This window comes from Anser cygnoides, chromosome 1 (genome assembly GCF_040182565.1).
Source record: "Anser cygnoides isolate HZ-2024a breed goose chromosome 1, Taihu_goose_T2T_genome, whole genome shotgun sequence".
NCBI lineage: Eukaryota > Metazoa > Chordata > Aves > Anseriformes > Anatidae > Anser > Anser cygnoides.
In genome coordinates this window covers 38,940,109-38,963,778 of record NC_089873.1, presented here as the reverse complement: position 1 = coordinate 38,963,778, position 23,670 = coordinate 38,940,109, and the positions used below count along the sequence as shown (strand labels likewise).

The 23,670-nt window shown below is 42.3% G+C and overlaps 1 protein-coding gene across 3 annotated transcripts; it reads left to right on the top strand.

The window, feature by feature from the left end:
• The first annotated feature begins 2,183 nt into the window (after nucleotides 1-2,183).
• Nucleotides 2,184-23,115, top strand: BEST3 (bestrophin 3). Of its 3 annotated transcripts, XM_048065459.2 has the most exons (10): nucleotides 2,184-2,434; nucleotides 5,762-5,931; nucleotides 7,674-7,768; nucleotides 8,320-8,553; nucleotides 13,706-13,860; nucleotides 14,569-14,646; nucleotides 15,043-15,195; nucleotides 18,052-18,132; nucleotides 19,173-19,324; nucleotides 21,517-23,115. In XM_048065459.2, exons 2-10 carry the CDS (start codon nucleotides 5,780-5,782, stop codon nucleotides 22,421-22,423), a joined length of 2,007 nt encoding a protein of 668 aa, XP_047921416.2. In that variant the 5' UTR covers nucleotides 2,184-2,434; nucleotides 5,762-5,779; the 3' UTR covers nucleotides 22,424-23,115. The 3 variants fall into 3 exon arrangements, with proteins under 3 accessions (XP_047921416.2, XP_066849000.1, XP_066849001.1); XM_066992899.1 differs by lacking the exon at nucleotides 15,043-15,195; XM_066992900.1 differs by lacking the exons at nucleotides 5,762-5,931; nucleotides 7,674-7,768 and having other exon boundaries at nucleotides 2,187-2,434.
• The last annotated feature ends 555 nt before the right edge of the window (nucleotides 23,116-23,670 follow it).

The following is a 23,670-nucleotide window of genomic DNA, read 5'->3' as shown; positions in this document are numbered from 1 at the left end:
CCATATAGGTTTTAGAAGGTCTGCAGGGTCTGCAGAATCATTCCTCAAATACGAAGGTGAAATAATTAGTGGTTTATAGTATAGAGATCACTGGAGCTCCAGCAATACTTTGCAGGCCCTTACTCATTATTATGAGATTTTAAGAGTTTGCTATAAAACTTCATTTGCTGTAGTGGACTTCATTACATTTAAAAACCTAATAAATGGTGATGACCACCCATGCATCTTATGGTGGAAAGAGTTACATAGCAGAGGAGAGACAATACAAATACAAATCCTTACAGAAAAAATGCTTTTTAATTCCACAAAATATACATATTTATTTGTTCCCTCTATTATGTTGTACACATCAGCTGCCTATTAACCAGTTAATCAGTTGGCACCCTATTTGAACTTACTTGTTTGCTAAATAGTACATTAAAGGGCCAGAAGATCACTCAGATTGCCCAGGAGGTTCCTTGTAGGTTAGATTTGCTCATTCAACGAATTTGGCAGAAAGACAGGAATGTAAGGAAGTACGAGATATCAGTTCTAGTTTTAAATAACAGGTCACAGGTGGCAGGCATTTTGTATGCAGCAGGACTGTCATGACTGTGTCAGCATCCCCCAAGAGCAAAGCAGAGCTGACCAGTGTTTTCTCAGTCCTTAGCCCTAGCTGCTGCTTTCTTCCACCCAAGTCCCCCTTCTTTCTTGTCTGCCCTTAAAGCAGAAGGCAGCTTCTAATGTCTTGAAAAAATGGATTTTGCAGAACTCTGTAGCCAGTCCTTAGTGAAATGAGGGACAAAGAAATGATTGTGGTGGCTTTCATGGCCCTTCTCTAATAACTGAGCTTTGCAGCCCCCCACCGATGTGCTGTTCACGTTGTGCATTCAAGATACCAATATAAACACAAACAGAAGAGCTGAATTACAGTGTAAGACTACCTTAAAACTTACAGCAAAGGTCTCCACTCATGCTAACACAGATATTGGCATCAGCTAGAAAATGTAACAAGCTCCTTAAGCAGGGACTCCCAGCAGCAGTTACAAGCTACAACTCTTCCCTCCCTGCCTTCCTCCGCGTTCAGGTGGATGGCGGCAGCCTGTGGGGTCTGAGTTTCAGGGCTGAGTAATTATTTTAACAACGACCTTAGAAGATCCCTGTCATGAGGAGTCTTCTCGGGGCGGGCAGTCGCTGTAATAGGATCGGGCAGCGCGTTTCTTCACGCCAAGTCACCGAATGTTAAAATGATTTGTCATCTTTCACTGCAGGCCGCTGCCTGACACACACATGCCACAGTCTCGTGTCTCGCCTGCTTTGACATCAAAGTGTCTTCCTTCTGTGATTGCCAATGGGAAGAAAGGCAAACAATGACAGCGGCTGATTTGCTTTCAGAGAGAGTCCTAATTAAATAAGTGCTCTCAGATAGCTTTGTACGTTATAATGGGGTGAAGGCAGGGGAAAAAACCTTTCATCATAAAACGTATTAAATCCATAAGTCTTGCTTACTCTCTCCCCCTGGAATTTTTATTTATTTATTTATTTATTTCACAGTCACACTATTTCATTCTCCATAGAGATTTATGGCAACATTATATGGCCTCTCCTGGGCTTTCACAGTCTGTCACCTTTTACAACTCCCTCTTAATGCCATGAGTCATAAAAAGGGGAGTCCATCTCATTTTACAAAGGGGAAGAGGGGAAGAAGTTCCCTCCAGTCACACAAAGCCTCAAATGTGCCGTCGTGAACAGGTTCACTGAGCCTGATGGGACTTCTAAGAGCCACTGCACTTACTGTGAGGGATGGGAGGCTTCTGCAGCCTGCCCTGCTGTCCTCATTTCCCAATTCAAGGCAGCGGGAGAGCAGCGATGTGCTGCAGGGTGCGAACCAGGTGCAGCTGGGGCACATCCCCAAATTTGTCCCAAATCTGTCCGGGTTGTCCAGCCTTCCTGGTTAGATGCAGTCAGTGCCATTCACAAGGCTAGGTCTGAGGAGGTGACTCTTGCAAGGTCCCAGATGAAAACGCTCCTCGCCTTTCCCAGTTTGGGGACAGGAAGTAAAATGGAGAAAACTGGAGGTGCCAGCCAAACCGTGGCAAGGCTCTGCATCCAAATGAAAGGGGTCCTTCCGACGGCAAGCGGCGTTATAATTATAGACTAGAAAAGAGCAAGATCAGCAGCTGCTGCTGCTGCTGCTGCTTGCGTTTGTTCCCTGTGTAACTGACAGGACAGAGGACTTGGCAAAAACAGCCTTCCAGAAGTGGAAAGACATTTTAACCCCTGTGCTTGTCAGTCCTCTCCTCCCGGGGCTCGGTGGAAGCAATCCCCTGCTTCAGGTTAGGGGAAGAGCCCAGGGATTACACGAGCCCCGAGGGGTGCCCTATTTGGGACGTCTGAGCAAGAGGAAGGGTCCGGGATTTGCCTTCGTGCTTGGATTGCCAGATCCAAAGAGCAGGTCAGTGGGCATGGAGCGTGCTCGATGTACTTTTGTGTCTGACTTAACGCCGATCTCTCTCTCTCTCTCTCTCGCTTGCTTTCTCTAATATACCATAAACAAATAAATCAGATAACACAATGACAAAGGGTAGGTCTGCGCAGAGGCACTATTTATTTATACATTCTGTAATGTCTCTTTCATGGTCAGTTAGGGAACACTGATTGCTGTTATATTTTTACTGTGGTTTCTCTCTGAAATCTAATGCATCCTGAAATTCTCAGCCAGGCAAAAATCCTATTTACAACTGGGCTCAATATTAGCAGGGAAAAAGATCTTTTATTTTTAGGCATTTATGTCTAAGGACATCTGATGATCTTAGCAAAAGTGGAGTGATATATACCTCACATTTCAGTCCATGCTGGAGAAAGTTTCAGAGAGGGAGCAAACACTGAGCCAAAGGAAAAGCAATGTCACGGATGTGAGCCAAAGTTTCTGCAGGCACAAAACGGGTATAACTTGTGTCACGTCGTCAGAACTCACAAATCCAAACCAGCAGAAAGCCTAGCCCCGTATCTGCTAATGAAGCCCAGGGCAATGCGATTAATAGGAAAGTCTTGCATGGCAGCAGTTACTGCGGTGTCCGATCCGGTGCTCTGTCCTTCTATGGCCCCAGCCAAGACAGGCAGGAATGTGCTGGGGGCATCGTGATCCTTCGCTCTTCCTGTCAGCCTCAGCTTTAGCTTTTTAATTTCCTGTGACCATGAGTAATGCTGGAAGGACTCTCAGGCAAAGGCCACCCGTGCCCCAAAGGCTTGGGACCACCGCGGAGGAATCAGCCACAGCACCAGGATTTATGCAAAAACTTGCTGCCTAAATGTGTGTGTGCTGTACCCCGGTGGTGGTAGCTGTTCACAGAGGAAAAACACAAGTGCAGACTTAAATCTATATTTGCTAAGATCTAACCAGACTGACACATTGCTGTCTGTCATAGTTCCTATAATCTGAAGTGATCTTAGGTCACCTAACCTGACCTAATGTGTATTTTGGGACATTACATTTCACCCTGAAACCCCTGTATGAACCCAGTGATCAACATTCAATAACGCATTTGCTTAGCAGGAAACTAAAATACAGAGCATCTCAGGCAAGGCAAGGAAAGAAAACCAAGGCACCACAGCCTGAAATTGCTGTGAGAGTCCCACTTTTATTTGCCCCATTTCCGAGGCAGAAAGAAAAAGCCACTGGTGCCCAGTGCCTCCCACGTTCACGTGAAGGTTTTCTACTCACAGCCAAGGACTTCAAGCAAAGTGCTAAGAGAGACGGCAGAAATCTGATTAAGTGAAATGTAGCTCTTCAACTTGAGCAGGCAAATTGCACTTCATGGAGAAAACTCCCCTCTCCCAGCTTAATGTCAGGGGAAATATTCATAATCCGCAATCCTATTATCACTACAGCTCTGCAGTTGTAGCCAAAATCCACCCACTAGCATTTCCAGGCAGGATTTGCTGCAGGTCCTTAGAGGAGTTGAACCCATTTTGTCCTGCTGAGCTAGTGTCGATTTCTGGCACCATGCAGGCACCGATGCTGTAGAGGAAAGCCAGGGGGAACACACTGAACACACAGATCTCAGAAACTGAGGAGGGAGCTGGGGGAAGAAACACAGCCCTGCAGCTAACAGGGTGCTGATGACAGGTGATCCTGGTGGACACTTCACTGTATTGTTTGAACACACACTACCTGGCATTAATGGGCAAGATTAAAGCCTCCTGCAGCCGTCCCAGGAGACTTAGTGTGCCTCTGACCACATCTTTCTACCCCATTCCTACCCTATGGCCTGGCCACTGACCTCTCCTTGCCTTTAAAGCCGTATTTCTGCTGGGAATGGAAATCTCTGCCTCCATTTTCGTAATGTTGCATCCTGACCACAGGCTTTCCAGCAGGCAGGGCTGCACTGCTGCACGCCAGCCAGTCAGTTTGGCTCCTGAATTTAACTTTTGGAAGTTCAATGACAACAACAACAACATTTAAAGGGATGTGTCCAGTCTCAGATGCAGAAAAACTATCATTTAGATTTGGATGCTAAGGAATAAAAAACATGCATCTCAAAAAAAAAAAAAATACAATACCAAAACAAAAGTCTCAGAGCTCAAGCTGGCAAACCTCAAGCAGACATTCGGCACATGGGAAGAGACAGTCTGTCAGTAATAGGAGGCTTATGGTGTCTTTTCCCTGCTGATTCCCATGGTGACTAAAAGAAAAAGTGGCACTTTTACAGCTGAATTTTAATGGCTTGTTTTTATGCTCTGCATAGGAGATGTAGCCAAGTTACATAAAACACTATCAAGCCATCTATTAACTGTGGGTTCATATTTCTTTCTGAGAGTAAATGACTTACACTGGCACCAAGAAAATGCGTACAAGAACAATATTTAGGCTAGTGTCTTACACAATAACTACCCTGAGGCTCTGTGCTTGTCTTGTTTGTTCCTTTTCCTGAATGCTGTACAAAAGTGCTTTCATCTGTATTTGGAGTTAAATTCTCTGCAAGCACATAGAAGTTGCTGTAGCATCCCTGCACCAAGCAAGCAAGCAAGAAAAGCAGTGTAAAATATTTGCCAGTATGCTTTTAGCACTGCTTTAATTACGTGGTGTTTCATGCTGTCCACCTGAGCAACCCCGTGGCTTTTTTTTGCATGGCCTTGCAGTGCTGAAGCACCAGCGTAGTGATGAGTGTGTCTAGCTGCCAAGGAGAAAAATAACAGGGTTCCCCAGCCGATCTCAGCTGCTGTCGTAACTGTTAATGAAAGAGGCCGTCTCCAGATCTCATTTGCTTCTCGATGAGTGTAATTACCAAAGCCAGCTAAAAATACCGGCTGGGGAGGAAGGTACATTGGTGAATTAAGCTTTGCTTCTGTTGCTGGAGCTCTGACAGACTTTGGAAAAATTTCAAGCAAATTCGCTTCCTTTTCTTTGCTTGCACCAGACTGGGGCAAACTGGGAATAAGCAGAGGCTTCAGAGGTGTAACGCGTCCCTGCTGACACTGCCACTGCCACCCAGGCGGGCAGCCACATCTGGCGCTGGCTGCTGCTTTTGGGTGGTGGCTGGAGCCAACCTCAAGTGCAGCATTGCATCCCTCAACCTGCGGGTCAGCAGGGCTTGCAACCACAAGATCTTCACATTTTTCTCTCTTTTCACATATAGAAACACACAGCATGTGTTTATGTATACTATTATATGTGTATTTGTGTGTGTATATCTGTATATATCTATACATGGGTGCGTTCAGGTTAGGATACACTGTCTAAAATGTTATTGGTTTCCTGCTTCTCTTCTACTGTTTCTAGGGACAGCCTGCCAAGACGATGACAGTCACTTATTCCAGCAAAGTAGCAAATGCCACTTTCTTTGGATTTCACAGATTACTCCTAAAGTGGAAAGGCAGCATCTACAAATTGCTGTACAGAGAATTTATTGTTTTTGCCACTCTTTACACAGCGATAAGTGTATTATACAGGTACACGCTTTCCAATTCACATCTCATTAAATGTTATACTGAAGTTTCACACTTGGTAGCATTAGGCTGATGAGTGACTGGTTGGGGCGGGGGGTGCCACATAATTGTTGTCCTTTCCTTGAACCTTTTCTAATCTCCTTTAATTTCCACATTTACTTTATAGATCCAGAGGAAGCATGTAGAGTGTAAATAAAATATGGTCTATCATACTCGACTGATTCTACTCTCAGCCTCCTGCCAATGTTGAGCAACCCTTCTGATGAAGTTAGGCTAAATAAGTTAGCCTAAATTAGTTAGTTAAGCTAAATAAACACCCACAAGTAGCCCATGATATCTAGTCTTTACCGTTCTGGCATTGAGTGTGCCTCTCTGCTTTGAATGATGAGTATAGGCATTTCTTGCTTGCAGAATTGGGTCTTCAGCTGCTCAGAGGTAATTTCACTGACGACACTGAAGTGAATAAACTGAGGGGCAGGTTATATAGTCTTTTCTCAGGAAAGGTGAAGTTATCCTTAAAGGTAGGAGAGCATGACTAGCTTTATTTTTAAGGACCTAATTTTACAAAGGGACAGGCAAGACTAGCTGGAAAATAGCTGTGGTTATTAGCTGGGTGCAACACAGCACCTGGGAGGGCCAGGCCAGAAGGAGAGCTACTGCTTGCACCAAGGTGTGAATTAAATAGAAGCGATGCATCAATTAATGTAGTGAGCCTTTTAATTGATGAAGTGCACTACACATGAATATCAAAACCATGATTCAGATCTTGCCTTGATCTGTAATTAGCCCCCGGTGTTTTCTTTTTATGTGTAACAAAGAAAAATAGCTTCGGTTTGTTTGTGATTAATGACCAGTTTCACACAATGTTCAGTGGTCTATACCTGTACCTTCAGAAAGAAAATTACAGTATTAATATATAAGAAAAACTGAAGGCTAATATTCATTTAAATTAATCTAGCTTCACTTAACAGTTAGGCAACTAAAGACTGTAATAAATATGACCTTGAAAGCACTTCATATATACCACAGTTTTTCCTACAAGATTGTAAGCAAAATCCACCAAATATTTGTCATGTGTTCCTTTTATATGAAATCAAAGAATAACTGTAATACCTATATATCCGAATAAAATAATCGTTTGTATTTAAGCCTGTTGTATTTCATTAGATATATTTCTCCATGGGAATAAGTTGCTGTGCTCCACTAATTTTCTATCATCTGATGAATATTTTCCCCACTACAAGATGGATACAGTTGTGTTTTTCATTTTGTGGATAAGCAAAATTTTGTAGGAGTAAGAGCAAAAACTGCTGGAATGTGGAATTTTCAAATAACACTGAGTAGAAATCGGTAACTTTTTGCACTTCAGACAGACCTAAGCATTTTGGTTAAGTGGCCCTCTGGAAAATGAGAGCAAGCTCTGCTTGCTCACTTACCTCTTATTATCATCATTGGTCTGGATGAGATAGCATGCTAATTCTAAAGGTGTATTGACTCTAATTAGCACTGCCAGTCGAATTAGTCATGAGAAAACAGCAAATACATGAGAATAAATAGTCTTCTCTAGCTTCTTTATTACACGGTACAAGTGTTCTTTTAGAATCTTTAAGAAGCACTTTAAGAATCTTCTTGAAGGCGTTAGCCAAGCTTGCTCCCAAATACAACTATGTGATCATTTGTATGTATTTGCACTTTTTAGTGCCAGAGTATTACAAAAGGACATATACATTTTATTTTTGCTGCAGATTTTTTCTTACAGGAAGCCAAAAACGGTTCTTTGAAAAATTATCAATTTACTGTGACAAATATGCTGAACAAATCCCAGTAACTTTTGTGCTTGGTAAGTACTGGTTACACATGAAATTATTCTCCAACACTGTCTCTGTCCAAGCATCTTGTAAGTGTATGTGCAAGGAAGCTTTGCAGAGCTGAGGGGCATGTGGGAGATTAGAGGCTCACAATAAAGTCATCAGCTTCCAGCAGGTTTCCTTAAAGTCAGGTTGCTTTTGTCACATCAACATTTATGCTCATGTTCTTAATAGTCCAACAAAAGAGCATTCTAATATATATACAGATATATATAGTGCCCACTAACCCTGGTACATTGTGCCTGACCTTTCAAAGCACTAAATTCACTCAAAGTCTACTACAGAAAAGCAAATTTGGAAGTTTGTGTTAACGTTGTATGAGATACTCAGATGTAATAGGTCGTTAAGTTGCAGTGTCTATTAAATAAGTATTGATTTCATACCGATTTTGACATGACTTACCGCATTTATTCTGGGAAATGTAGCAGCATAGTGATATGAATAATACCCTATAATGTAAATCAAGGTAAACTAAACAGAAGCCCTGATAGGCACTGGACTTTTTTTTTCTTCCAACCCACAGGTTTCTATGTCACCTTGGTGGTGAACCGGTGGTGGAACCAGTTTGTGAATTTGCCGTGGCCAGACCGACTGATGTTCTTGATCTCCAGCTGTGTCCAGGGAAGAGATGAATACGGCCGCTTGCTCAGGAGGACTCTAATGCGCTACGTGAACTTAACTTCTCTGCTGATCTTTCGCTCCGTGAGCACAGCCGTCTACAAAAGGTTTCCCACCATGGACCATGTAGTGGGTGCAGGTACTGCTGCGTCCTTCTCCCAGAATTTCTTTTCCTTTCCCTCATGGGTAGGGGCACGGGGAAGGAAGGAGCCACCTTCATGTTTTCTTTCCTCTTTGGCCCCATGTTTCTGTCACACTAACCCTTGTCAAAGATGCCACCTTTTTGTCACTGGCTTAAATGAAGTGCCTTTAAATGGCCATCTTTAGTGTTCTTCAAGATTTCATCTAGTGGCACTACAGAAAGCAGAATGAGTTGGAGACTCTTACATGGATCTTTTTGCAGGCATTGTGGGGGCAATAGGTCTGCCCCCAACAAACAAGCATGTGGAGCAGGTATAAAGTTTTCCAAGGCATGAAAACTGAAGTCGTTGTGATGTCGTATAACACAGTAGGAGTGCTGACTTGTTATCCAACCATGTCTCAATGTCTAGGGTCTAGTGCATCAGGGGCTGGTTTCCACAGACATATCACAAATACTGTTTCATCTCAATTATTTCTGAGTAGATGGAATAGGTCACAGATTGGTTGGGATACGCTCTGAATATCCCAAACTCCAGGGCTTTTTTCTTTTAATTTACGACCCCACCTTAAACTTAGTTTTTCAAGGATAGATAAGTATTAAACACGTCTTTATTCTCTCAACATAAAGATTTGGTGATTTCCCCCAAATAGGAGATATGTTGTTACTGAACATTTTACATTTCTTAAAATTATTCCTTTGGCATGGATTAGTAAACAAAGTTGTAGCAAGTTAAAATATGCAGTGTGTATATACATATACACATTCAAATATGTGTAAGAAGCTTTGGATGTTGAAAAAAAAAATCCATGCAGAATGCACTGATCTTTCCAAAAAAAATCATTTGCGTTGTCACGCTTTTTTCCAAAATTCAGTTGAATTTTGTAGTTCTCTTTCATGTGCTTTTCAAAAATATTGTTTACCTGAGCCTGTGAGAGGTCAAGGAAGCTTCTGTCACTCTCTCCAAGCAATCTGCTTCTAGCATGTACTGGAAAATTACCACATTTCCAGCAGGCTAATCCAGCTCTGCCTCCCTATTGCTAAAGACAATCTGTTCCGAAAGAGACAAAATGTCGCAGCATTGTACAAAAATTGTAGACTGGAAAACAAGATTTCTTTTTTTTTTTTTCTGCACAGTGGAAAACATTCTACTATACACTACATAACTAAGTATTGGCAGGCAGCTCCGTGGATTTCAGTACAGATTGTGTAGGTCCTTATACACACTGTGCCACAGAATTTTTGTTGATACGGTATTGAGCACTTGAGGGTATATTTTGCTACTACTAGCATCCAGTGATTAAGACAGCACTCTGCAATTATCCCCTCCCTAATTCCCTACGGCATTATATAACAGGCTGCATGGGAGGGCAACATTTAATATGAACGTGAGTGGCAGAATCTGATACTTACCGAGCAGTCATCACTGAAACAACTTATGCCGATTTTGCATTTTGCTCTCAAACTGAAAACTGCCATAGCGTAACTACTGCTACACGTTTCCCTTTTCAGCAAATGAACTGCTTAAATTCATAGATTTTAAATCTGAGAGCAGGACAATGATAATCTAGTCTGACTCATCCACAACACACGGCACAAAAGCTTACTCACAACCTCCTTTATCAAGTTGCAATTTCTGACTGAACTGTAATACCTTCTAGGAATCTAAGCAGACCTGATTTAAAATTCAGCTGATTACAATGGAGAATACACCGCAGAGCTGGCATTCACAACAGTGAACTCACTGTTGAAAAGTGGAATTTCATTCGGAGTCTGAACTTGCATAGTCATTTTCTATTCACTGGATTTTTAAATGGTTTTGGTTGTTCTTTTTTTTTTTTTTTTTTTTTAGTTAGGTGAAAACACCATTTTCTCTCAATAACTACCTATTAGAAGAGTGCATAGAGGCTTGAAAAAAAAAAAATAGGAGCTTCATCTTCTTTAGACTCTTCCTGCAAGGTATGGTTTTCAGTTCTGGATCTTCCTCATAACTATTTTCTAAGCTTTTCATTTCATTTTTACCATTCTTTATGGAACTATAGGCAGTCATTTCACATAGATTCATGACATCATGATGCTGAGTACTGCAGCATGTACGCCATAAGCATCAAATGCCTGGCAGTCCTTAAATTTCAAAACCTGTTTGTTGCAAGGTGTGAGAGGAAAGGTGGATGCTCAAGAACATGAATCTTGAAAAACATGAGTCAACTGCTTGGCAGAGAGCCACCCAAACCAAACAACAGGAGGTGCTGAAGCGAAACGTGAGGTTTGAACCCAGTGACATGGCTACCTACTGTTGACTGAAGTGCACCCACCACTAATTAATCCTTTCTCAGATGAGAATAGAGAAACATAAAATGAAACATATATATTTGATTGTTGTTAGCACACTCCGTGGGAGATGCCCACCGATCAGTTCCTTCTTCTAACCCCTAGCCATTACATCATTTGACATGGGTACCCTGAACCAGTCTTGCCTCAATCCATCCCATTTTGACAGGAATCCTGAATACCCCGTGAATCATTTCAGGGACAGCACTACTGACTTTTTCCAGCCAGACTTGTGTTCTCATTAATACTTTTTCCATAAGATCACTTCGGCTAACACTGTTCACATTATTATCTTTTCATTCTTTATTGATATCTCCCGTGTCAAGCTTTTCATATTTTTGCAAGGATTCAGTGCCCTATCGTTCCTTAGATCACCCTTTTCAAGATCTTGGCAGAGTATTTGCCAAATATTTTCAATTTTCTGGAACTGCTCCAGTCTTCCAGTTCCAATGTTCTTGTTCAGAGAGTTTGTCAGTTAATTCTTTAAATACTCTTAAATAAAAATAAGGTGAGCATATTTAGAAGCCACTTAAGTTTAATAAATATCCTCTCCTGTAATTCATGGAATATAAGGTGTTTTCTTACCCCTGCAATTACAATAAGCAATTCTGTACTGCATATTGCTCGTGTTGCTGTAACATTTACCAACAGGAAATATTAAATATTTTCTGTGATAAGTATTCTAGGTATTATTAATGTCCATCAAAGACAATATTTAATTAATATAAACATGAATGCCTTAACTTTAGAAATAATGGCAACTTGAATATTACTTTGAAAAGAGCAGTGATGTTTATTTTTTTCTGAACAAAAAGGTACCTGGTTTAAGCGGAGAGCTGCACTGATTCTTGGAGCTTCGCTTTTCTTCATGAACCCCTCAGGCTGTGCCCTTCTCGATAATGACTTCCCAGAACCTCTCCAGGGAATTGCATACTCCAGACTGTCGTTTGTTTTTATATTCCTTCTGTTTCAGGATGAGAGAAACACCTTTTCCTGCCCTATAATAAGAAATCTGGCCAGCCAAAAATCGAAGGCAGCCTTAAAGACTGACTTTCAGGAGTCAGGAGGATTTGTGGCTAGCAGGTCAATAATCAGTTACCCGATTATTTCTGTGCAACTGGTTTATGAGAGCTGGATGCACACCACACAGGGACCTTTTAAAAGTTGTATATTTCTCTCTTCTTAAGTTCCAGGATTCTGCAGGAATACCATATCTTTCTGCTGAACTGCTTTTCTTCTAGCCCAACAGCAGTGTGTCCTGTCCATGTGCTCCTTCTAAGTACTTGCAACGTTCATACCTCCTGTGTTGTACTATTGCAACTGTACAGCAGTGTCAACAACAGAGTGTTTATGAAGGCCGCTTTGTTTAACAAATGTGCTCTTACCTTATTCACATTTAAAAAAAAAAAAAAAAAAAACAGCTGTGGAAGTTTGTATATATTTCTTTTTCACAGCTTCATGTACCATCACCAATGTTAGTAAGAGCAGATCAAGTCTTACTAGCTAAAGGACTAGAAAAAGGACTAGACTTACTAGCTAAAGGACTAGGAAAAAATCACTTCCATTCTCAGTTTCCCCAAAATTGAATTTACAGCACTCCATCTATTGTTAAACTTGTAGTTAATGGATGAGCCACTTATTTTGGAGCTGCTTTGTTACTATCTTTGTCCTGTTTCAATTCTAATATCAAGACAATAAAAGAAGCCTTATACCCACCTGAGCAAAAACTAAGGTCCTCAAACCTAAAGATTGCTCTAATACTAGAAAATCTAGGATTCAGCCAAAAGAAAATGTGAGGTTCCCCTTCATTAAATTTCTGAGGTTGTTTATCTCAAAGGCACGGGTGGAAGGAGGACAGCAGAGCAGAGCTGAACTGTCCTAACCACAAAGCCCAAGGAGGTTGAGGTGTTGCTCCAAAAAGCAGGCTGCCCCCATGCCAGTCCCAGGCAGCGCAGATTTTGTCAGACACAGCCCTGTCTGCCCTTGGAGCTTCTCGCCATGGAGGGAAGCAGGACTTCACAAGGCCAGGCTGTCTCTGCAGGAAACATAATGCCTTCCCAGCGCCGGGGCCAGGCAGGCAGCCAGGCAGAGTGCAGCACACCTCAGCATGCAGCCCCGGAGCAGGCGGCATGGCCCGGTGCACCGTGAGCAGCAGGATTTCTCTGCGTGGCTCCTCTTCCTTCTCCTCACTCACCTGCATAACCCCAAAGATGAAACACAAGCTGGCAGAGAAGCGTTTCACTGGCAGAAGGCGTGCTCTCTGCTGTGCTATGTTTCATGCACATGCCTGCGTCCTTCCTGGCTTGCTCACTTCATTACAGATTTACCAAAAAATTATCAGGATCAGAAGGTCGCCGGGCTGCCTTGCAACATATAATGACATCTTGCTAAAAGCCATCATTGTTGAAAAGTGATAGTTTATTGACTGATGTTATCCAGTTTCTTATTTTTCTAAAAGTAGAATATGAAACTGGAGGGTGATCTGTACAATACTTGGTATTATTTGTATCTACAGTATTTCAGCAGTCACATAGGAAAACAGAGCTATAGCAAATTGCTGCATATATTGATCAAGGCAGATTGTTTTTCAGATACTTAGTGCAGAAAGAAGTTGGTTTAAGCAAAAGCCATCCTGGAAAAATATTATAAAAAAAAAAAAAAAAAGGAGGCTACTGTTTAGAATTATAATTAGTGTTTTGCATAGTTCTATGGAAATACATATGAACATAATCATATTCAAAATCTATAACATAAATTGCACTGTCTGCACCGAATAAATCAACTCTTTTTTGTTGTTGTTGTTGCTGTTGTTTGCCAACAGGTTTTATGACAAGATATGAAAGGAAAATATTTGATGACCTTAAGTCTCCCCACCTAAAATACTGGGTTCCCTTTGTCTGGTTTGGAAATCTGGCATCCAAGGCACGGAAGGAGGGTAGAATTCGAGACAGTGTGGATCTGCAGACACTAATGAATGTAAGTAGAAAAAGTAAATCTACGGAAAACTAGTATTAAATTGCTATGCGGTAGCTTTTCACTTACACAACTCGATTTAGTGCACACAACTCTCCAGAGTCATCTAAATGATCTTACTCAAAGTCTATACCGCTTTTCTCTGTGCACCACTGTACACTCAGGCACACACAGCAGCAGTGCACTGGGATTGTGTTTATATGACTGAGGAGGTATTACCTGAAACAACAATTTGATGAGTAAAGATTTCTTCTAGCTTCACCGTAAATTTATACTTGGTTTTGCTGCAGAAAAAAAAAAATAAAATAAATCTAAGAATTATTTGGCATTTTGAAAATGTTAATATCAGTTTCAGGAAAAATAATCTTCCTGAATATTTTATTACGTGGTCAAACATCCTTTATATGACAGAACACGTTCTCTTTCATATATAACTAAATTGTAGATAAGATAAAAACAAAATATGATTTGTGAAGAAATAGATATCATACTAAAGCATTTAAACTCCATAAATTAAGTGAATATTCAAACATGGCAATGGGCTGCTGGATATAATCATTTAATAGATTTATACTACCTTTTCTCCCAGTCCTTTTGAATGTATAAAAATGAACTGCAACAAAATGTTTGTCATTCAGAATTCCTGTCGTTTAAGTTCATTGGGGTTTGTTTCTATTTTTTTTCCTTTTTTTTTTTTTCCTTCCCATTCAGGAGATGAATAAGTACTGGTCTTGGTGTAGCCTTTTGTTTGGCTATGACTGGGTTGGAATTCCACTGGTCTATACACAGGTACTGAGATGTTATCTTTCACAAAATTTGAAACACGGTTTCCATAAAAGGGGAGATTTGTGCCAAATGTCCATAGACTTGACTGGCAGCTCCAAGCTTCTGGGCACTCCCTGAGTCCCACTGGATTATGGACGCCTGGCTAAATATTTAAGTCATGTTTAATGTGGAGATGTTTTGAAGTCCTTGCATAATTTGGAGAGTGGGGAAGCACCAAAATGCTCATTTCCTGGGTCTACTTCCTAGCCATAATTACTCACGTGGCCTCTTTATTTGTAACATTTTTCTACAGATCTGTAAATAATATTACGAAAGGCAGTCAGAGGCCTTTGGATATGTGATGCCTTATGCATAAGACTGTATAATTACATGTTTCCAATTAAATTTTGTTCTTTGCAGGTTGTTACTCTTGCAGTCTATACTTTTTTCTTTGCCTGCCTGATAGGGCGACAATTTTTGGATACTGACCAAGGGTATCAGGGACATGACTTAGATCTTTACATTCCAATCTTCACACTGTTACAGTTCTTCTTCTACGCAGGATGGCTCAAGGTAAACTAGTTTTCTGGGAAGGTGATGGGGGAACCCTCCCTGGGTGAGCTGGTGAAGGTGTCAGAGCTGAAGTCAAGGTGTCAGATTCATGGCACACTATAAAATCACCAAGGATTAATGGAGTTATACCAAAGCAGGATTCAGCCCAGAGTGTCCTGTGGTCATAAAGAAAAAATCATCTGATACATTTTTAATTCTACTCAACAGATTTTACTGTAAGAAATTGTCAGGATCCTGAAAGAGCCCATTTGACAGCTGCCCAATAGATGCCCAGTGACAGCTCCCCAAGGAAGCATTACTCCAACAAAATCCAGTCCCAGGACTTGGACGTTAAATAACAGAAGAAAGATTAAAAAAAAAAAAAAAAAAAAAATGTTTTTTTCTCCCCCTCAGCTGTGCAGTGGGGAAATACTGTTGTTGCAGACCTGGCATGAGCTGAAAGGGACTAAATCATACTTGCTTCTTAGGATCAAAGCCTGCCTTTAATGTCTACTGTTAACTAATCAGATGCAGGCGATTAAAGGTCTCCAGTTTCAGATGACTATCAAACATGGCAGCTAATATTGGCTACAATCCCACTGCATAAAAACATTAATTAAAAAAAGAGTTATGGAAGGACTTGGATGCTACCCATCGTCCCATTGATGCCTGGTCAGTTAACATACCATCATCAATCCGATAGATGAGTAATTAAGGCACACACCTCACATTGATTCTCTTCCTCTGCAGTGAGCATCAAGGTAGACTAACTGAAAAAAAAGTTTTGAATAAAAAGCAAATTTGTACATTAGGTTTCCTTTTGGGATTAATAATCAGCTGGAAACTTTGAGCTCACATTTGTTAGGAAATAAATGGCACAAAATTGGCCATTTAGAGCCCTCTTCCCATTAAAGTCCCCATTTTCAGAGCCCTCGTCCCCCAGCCACCTCACAATGGCAGGGCAAAAGAAGGCAGCATACCACGCTGGTGTATTGCAAGGGTTTTGCAAGGATTGCAAACATTTAATAGCAGGGTAGATGCCTACAGACCTTAAATTCCTATCTTTTTAAAGTGTATTCATCACGGACTTTCTTTGAAGTTGCAGATGAGAGGCTTTATCTCTAGGCACTGCCTTTCAGGGGTTTAATAGTGAGTTACAAAACTGGATGCTGTTCTTCCTGACTCCCCTGCCCAATGCCTTCCCCTCCATCAACACCCAAGGCTGTCAGTAGCATTTTTTCCAGTTAGGCTTGAGGCTCCCAGCCAACTCCAGGCAACAGCAGGTGTGGGATATCATTATCACTGAGAAATTTTCTGCATAAGACAATGAAAGGGAGGAGAAGCAGCTTTTAAAAAGCAAATGTAAAATCTGCAATGCTCCCTCAGACCTGCAGTGCCACAGAGTCAGGGTGTTTCTGTTCTGAAGGTTAAAGCCCGTTTCCTGCTGAGTGCGTTGGGCCTCGGCTGCCAGATTGTGTAAAGGGCTCAGCACTATTGACTTCCAGTAACTTGGCAGTTCCTCAGAAATGATGGCGAAACTGAGCTCATTCCTTGGCCTCAGGCCTGATCTGTTATACCTGCAATACAGGGACAAAGTTTCCCATCACGTGAGACATTGCTAAATCCCCATTTTCATTACTGTAATAGACAGGCCATCCAAATACAGGCCTTAGCTGTCTAGCATTTCATTCCTTTCCAGACAACAAAGGCCAGTGGCCAGGAAAAGGCCATTGCTGCTGTTCCCTCTGTCCTGACCATGCTCACTGTGGTTTTTTAGCTCATGCGATAGGTTTTGCAGTGGATTTTGGGGCAGTGATTCCTGAGTTAACACCAAGTGTCTTCCCTGGAGAGCCACAGCACCATCTGTGCTCTGGCACACTCTGATTCCAGCAGCTACATCGCTGTACCTGAAATCCGGTGCCCCGGGGCACACCAATGGGTGCGAGCAGAGGTGTCCCCTGTCTGCCTTTCATTCCTCCTGCCTTCAGTGGGGTTTTCATAGCATTGGTCTTCTCAGCAGTTCATTCCTCACCTTCCACTGCTGGCCTAGGAGAGTCAGCAAGCGATTAGCTAATGTTGCAGCTGAGAGGTCTTTAATCATGAGGCACATGTGAATAAATAACCACAGAGTGACTGCCTTGCTATTATAAGTTATTTAGATCGCAGCAGCCCGTAGCAAGTTTCACAAGGGAGGCTGTTTAACCCTGCAGTCTCTTTGCTCAACGCCGTGTTGAAGCTGGGACCTCACCACTGCTCCCTGTGTGGCCCTGGCCATCTCCAGGATCTTGGCTTTGGCTAGCAGGACACACAGCTTTCACTAGATTTGAGGATTTTTGCAGGCTGCTTTTCCTCAAAATCACTCAGAGAGATGCAGTTAGCATGACCTTAGGGAAATAGGGAGCAGCTAGGGGCTGGCATCCAGGCCTGGGCTCAAAAGACAGCTGTATGCCTTCCAGAAGGCTTCAGCTGCATTGCTGGGAAATATTAACTGAATGGGCCGGTGGAGTATCGTAGACCATAATGCAATAACAGAACCTTCAGCAGCTAAATCATTAATTTAAATCAGCCCAAGACAGCAGTGAGGGAAGGTAAGGAATATCTTATGTGACAATCACAGTGGCCCGGACATTTCTCAGTTCCTGTAGGCCAGTGCCGACAATCATGACTGACAGCACGAACGAGACACCAGGGGCTGCATCCGTGGGGAAAGCAAGCTGTTCCTTCACTCGACTGGCAAAAACATCACACTGGAGCCTGTGTTATGATTGCAAGTGACAGGCAGGGAGGGAGAGGAAAAATCAGATCAAATTTTCTCTGAAGCAGCAGTCCTGACATTGCATGCCAACCTCTATTCACGCTGTCTCGTTTCCCTTTCAGGTCGCAGAACAACTTATTAATCCATTTGGAGAAGATGATGATGATTTTGAAACTAATTGGTGCATCGATCGAAACTTACAGGTTGCTGTTGTTATTTCTACTTCCAGCTTTAGCGTATTATAGATCATCATCACATTTAATCCCATTTCTTACATCGAGGTACAAATTAAGGGCAACAAGCGTCATCCAAACAAACTCTTTCCCTGAAGGTGTACCTATAGCTATAATCCCCAGGTTTTATTTTCATAATCTAATGCACCCTAATTTTGGTATTTGGCATTGCTTGCTGCCTGACTAAACACACAAATAGACTACCTCTAACTTTAAGCTCACTTCACGCCAGGAAAAAAAAATAATGTCATTTAATCCTGCAAAATACAAAAGCCACCTATTCCCATCTAGACAAAAACATGTTCTGCTGATGATCTGAATGTCTAATGATTACAACAATATATATTAATCTTCCTTAAAAAAAAAAATGTATATATAATCTCAGCGCTGGGGACTTCAGAGACTTTTTAGGGGCAGCAAGGGCAGGAAAAGCAAACCTGAATATGAAGCAAACCAAGCAATTCAAGTGTGCACAGAAGTGGGAAAGGCCTTCACACCTGCCAGAGATGGTCTCTGGCTTAACAGTACCTCAGGCTTCTTGTGCAAGGGTGAAAGAGAGCCCTGAAATATATTGCAAGGCCCTAAATCAGGACGGTCACACTCTTGATTCTGCAGGTGTTAAAATGTGGACAAGGCCTATCAAAAATCTCCTCAACTTGTGGAACATTTTAAGGAGCACAATTTACACCCTGCACAGACTGCCCATAGCACGTAGAGGACTACAAGTCCATTTAACCACATTGTTTGTGAGGAAAGGACCTCAATCCCAAAGAAATATCTTCACAGCACAGGAGACTCAATTTACATAAAATTTAGAATTTTGTGGGTGTAGGAGGGTATTTGGGATGTATTTTAATAACACTGAGTCTCTTCACAACGCCCAGGGCACCATACGTGGCTTACTTTAAAGGGTTTTGAAAGAAATATTGAGTCAGGGAGTTCAAAGCAGATTATTTTGTATGCTGTAATATATTGAACGTGACATAATTTATACAAAAAAAATATCTAAGGTCTCGCTTCTGGCGGTGGATGAGATGCACATGAACTTACCGAGGATGGAGAAAGATATTTACTGGAATGACTCTTCTGCCCGGCCGCCCTACACAAAAGCAGCTGCTGATTACTGCATTCCGTCATTCCTTGGATCGACTATTGAAATGGGGTGAGTGGCACTAAAGTCCTTAATGCCATAAGAAAGGTTACCCCCGGGGCAGCCCAGCACCTCTGTTGACTGATGGACACTCAGCGCAGGGCTGCAGCTTGGCACCGGTGGCTTGTACTCTTTGGGGACCTTCACCAGTCCCCAAAGGCTGGTCCTCCCTGCTAACGCTCATTTGGAGCAGCTGCCTTGGGAGTTCCAGTTTGTGACACCTGATTAAGACCATTTCCTTTGTGGGAATGTGATAAAGAGGCATGGGACTTAAGGATGTGATGATATTGTGAATGAGGAAGACTGAGATGGGAAATTAAGTTACTGGGAGGGGGTGGACAGGCTGGTGTTGACAGGATGATGTCCTCAGCAAGCCATGTGCTCATACAATTGTGCGGCCGTAGCACACGTTGTCTAATTAATGAACAGGTTACATTTGGGGGGGCTTGCTGATAGACTCTGAGAACTGGATGGCACCTGAAGACAGTGACAAACTATATTAATATTTTTTTATTTACTACAGCTTATTCATACACCCACAAATAGCTGTTCCTTTGCCTGTTCAATTAGCAGATGATGCCTTTTACCTTGTTGGATGAAATTAGTCCAACTTTTTGTGAAGATAAAAAAGAAGTCATCTCAAATGTTGTATGGCTTTTCATTGACTAATAATCTAGGCAAGTAAGCTGGAATGGTCAGATTTCGTGAAGGGATAAAGAAGAGGAGTTATTTGCCAAGACCAACACAATAGCCCTTGCTATAAAGAAGTGTTGGGAGTCTATAGGATTGCCGGGTGTTGTCAGGATCTATATTAGACAGCAGTGATAGGCCAGTCAGCTTAAAAGGTGTTAAGTTTAAACACTTGTGATATGCTCTAATATAAAACAAGGCAGTAGGTGTAAATACCATCCTGCCTAAGCAAATACCAGGACAAGTAGACATTTTTATCTGAAAATCTTTTTTAAAACTTCAGTCTTTTTTTTGTAGGTTTAAAGTATATCTCAAAAAGTTTTCAACTTTTTCAAAAATTTCCAGCTTTCTTCAAAACAAAACAAAACAAAAAAGTGGATTTGTTTTGCTTTAGTTTGTTTTGCTTCATTTGGTCTTGGAAAGGAAATTGATGTTTTCTCATTTTTATTCCTCTTATTTTTCCATTTTTGCTTGCCTTGTAATACAAAGAACAAAGTTTTATATCAGTTCCTTTTATCACACACAGCCTTTTCAGAAGTTCTTTCATTCTGGAAAAACTATTAGATAGCCAAAAGAGAAGAAGAAAAATCCATAGAATATAATTTATTTTACTGTAATTACCACAAGAAAAAAAAATGAAGAATATAAGAAGAAACATTATTAAGTCTGAGAACAATTTTTTTAATAAGAAGCACTCCACAAAAATGAGGGGTAGTAGATGAATAATTTCATGTTAGTCCCAATGAAATGCAAACAGCTTCTGTTATTAACTGTTTTCCCCTCTGAAATATTTCTGCATTCAACTCTCTAAAGAAGAGCTAGTTAGTTTTTGCAGACTCCAAAAACAGGGTCTGATGGGTCATCCAACTCCAAAGCAAATATATATATAAACCTTGAGGCCAAATCCAAGTTCTTCTCCAGTCCCCTCAACTAACATCTTCACAAATGCAGAATGAAACTTCCTCTGTCCTTCTGGCTTAGTGTTCCCTCCCCGAGCTCCTTGCCTCAGGTTTGGCCCGAGTCCTTTTGCAATCCTTGCCCTTAGGACAGATAACCAGGCTAATTTGACTTGTCTTCTGGGATGCACTGGGTCTCTACTGTGTAGTGAATGGCCTGGCAGATGAAACAATAGCTGTACTCATTAACCAGAAGTTATTCTCATTAACCTGAAGTTGTTCTCATTTGCCTGAAGGCCTCTCCTGATCTACAGCACTGTGCAGGGTTTCTTTCCCCCCTCACTCTCATCCTAAGCGCAAGCCAGCCGTGTGGAGCTGCTGCAGAGGGCTGCCGCCAGGTATTGAGTGGAGCAGCCTCACTGGGCTGCCCTGGCTCCTGACCCCAAATTTCCCTTCCATGCCATTCCTGAGGGACGCATGAGGGATTTGGCTCCTGACCCCTCCCTCATTGCTTTCTTCCTGCCAAGACAGTGGGATATATGCAGAAGTGTTGCGGTGCATGCAGACTGCAACGCTTCCTCCGGGTAAGTAACACCTACCACCTGGTTTATTTGGCAGGCTGGCTGATACCGAATTCCTCTATGGGGAAGAGTGGCCCTGGGAAGAGGAGAAACACCGAAGACAACACTCAGTGCTGAGAAGAGTCAAGAGATTTCTCAGCGTCCATGAGAGCCCTTCATCCCCTGCTCACCGGCGCTACAATCGGCAGACGAGTGAGAATTCGGTGTTTTTCCCAGCAGATGAAAAGGGGCACATCAGAAGGCTGCAAGAAATGCACACAAGGGGGAGACATTCTACCTCAAGCTTCAAGAAGAAACATGAAGGAGTTGAAAGAAGTAACAGACTTCACAGTAGCAGAGATCTAGGACCGATAACTGAAACCTCAAGGAATGAGACACAGTTCAATGACAGTGACACCTCATCTGAGACAAGCAAGCCAGTTCCCGAGGTCATCGTCTCTGAAGTCGAGGAGAAAGCACCTGATGTGCTGGGCAAACCCGCTCCGCAAGCAGAGAGCACCACAGGTATGCCAGAAGAGAAGCTCCAAAGGAGCCTAACTGCGGCAGACGTGACTCTTCTGGACCTTCCTTTCTTCCCCCCAGAAGTGACTACATACCTCCCAGACTCTGACATGCATCAGTCACTTCCTAGCATGATAAGGGAGCCCAAACACGAACCCCATAGTAGTAACATAGCCGGTTTTGTAACAGATCATGAGGGAAACCTCCAGCGATGGAGTTTACCAAGCTTCCATAGTCCCAGCACAACGTCAAATGCTGACTCTGCACCTCCCGTAACAGATCCTGGGGCAACTTCACAACAAAGGACCTTAAGTGATGGAAAAAATGTTACTTCTGCTGCTGCTCCAGAGACATTTGAAATGCACCACTTACTGGGTAACCTGGATACAAAAGAAACAGCCATAGTAGAATTTTCTAATGAGAAAAGTGAAAGAAAACTTTGACAGTGCTTCTTCTGGGTCTGGCTGAACTTCCTGTCTTTTCTTGAAAATGGTTCTCACACAGATTTGTTGCAAAGTCCAGAAAGGCAGGCATGCTGCTCAGACAAGTCCTGAGCAAGATCCAGTAGAGGATTTGGGCACCTAAACAGGAGGCACTGTGGTGACATGCTTTAAGCCATTTGGTCCCTTGCTTCAAATCTGTGACCCTGTGGGGAAAACACTTACAGAGAGAACTGAGAGCCTCAGAAGTGGATGCAAACCAGGCAGCACACACAGCAGTGAGATGTATAGGCTCACCTAGAGGAAACACTAAGGTAAAGAAGAGCAGAGGTGGCTTTGTACACTTTCGATCCACCCTGAACACTGCCATCTAATCTGATGGCCATTCTCTCGGATTTAAGCCTGTAACATCCTCGCAAGATCACCAACAGTTTTGGTTTCTAGTCAAGCAGCTGGAAAGGGAGGTGTGGGCTCAATTCCCTCAGCCTGGAGAGATTCAGTCTAATATCTCCCACTGCCTGGAGGGATGCTTGAAAAATCAGGCTCCTTGCTTGTGGTTTGTGGGGGCAAGAGTCCGCTCTGCTCCTGATGGAGGGGGAAAAAGAAGAAAAAAGTAAAAAAAAAAAAAAAAAAGAAAGAAAGAAAGAAAAAAAAAAGAGGATTAAATATTTAACTTAATTAAGAAAAAGAGAAGATGTAGAAGATGTAAATCTTCTGATGGCTGGGCATTGGAGCTTTGAGCCTTGGTTTCTGCTCCTAGGAGAATGTACGTAGCTTGCCCAGGGGCTGTGGCACTCTCTCAAGAGGTAGAGTGCTGCAGAGGCAACTGATCTCATTCCCCCACTCTTGTAGGGGTTTTCAGCTGGCATATATGAGGATTTTCAGCAGCTATGGAGAAAATCTGGCTTCTTATATAACTCTGTCCTCACAGACCATGAGCTTGAGGTACTGTGTTTCCCTCTGAAAGGGGATTTAAGCCAGAAATGACTTCCCTACAAATCCTCACTGAGGGTCTGGTCCCACCACACCTACTCAATCCCCTCCTTCACACAGCTTCCACCAGAGTTAAAGGTGTGGGAGCAGAGTGCTCATCCTCCCCAACCCAGACATCAGCGTGTTTTATCTCAGCATATGTAGGCCTCCAAAAGCCTTCCCAGCTTCTCATTGTCCAGCTCTGCTCAGCTTCCATCATTTTCCTCTTGGCGTGGCTGCTACCTAGGGCACACACTCATGCTTTCTGCCAGGCCATT

Coding starts and splice junctions, on each gene's coding strand:
- BEST3 (XM_048065459.2), top strand. CDS start 5,780: ATGACAGTCACTTATTCCAGCAAAGTAGCAAATGCCACTTTCTTTGGA. Junction 7,769..8,319: donor CCCAGTAACTTTTGTGCTTG/GTAAGTACTGGT, acceptor TCCAACCCACAG/GTTTCTATGTCACCTTGGTG. Junction 14,647..15,042: donor TTCCACTGGTCTATACACAG/GTACTGAGATGT, acceptor TGTTCTTTGCAG/GTTGTTACTCTTGCAGTCTA.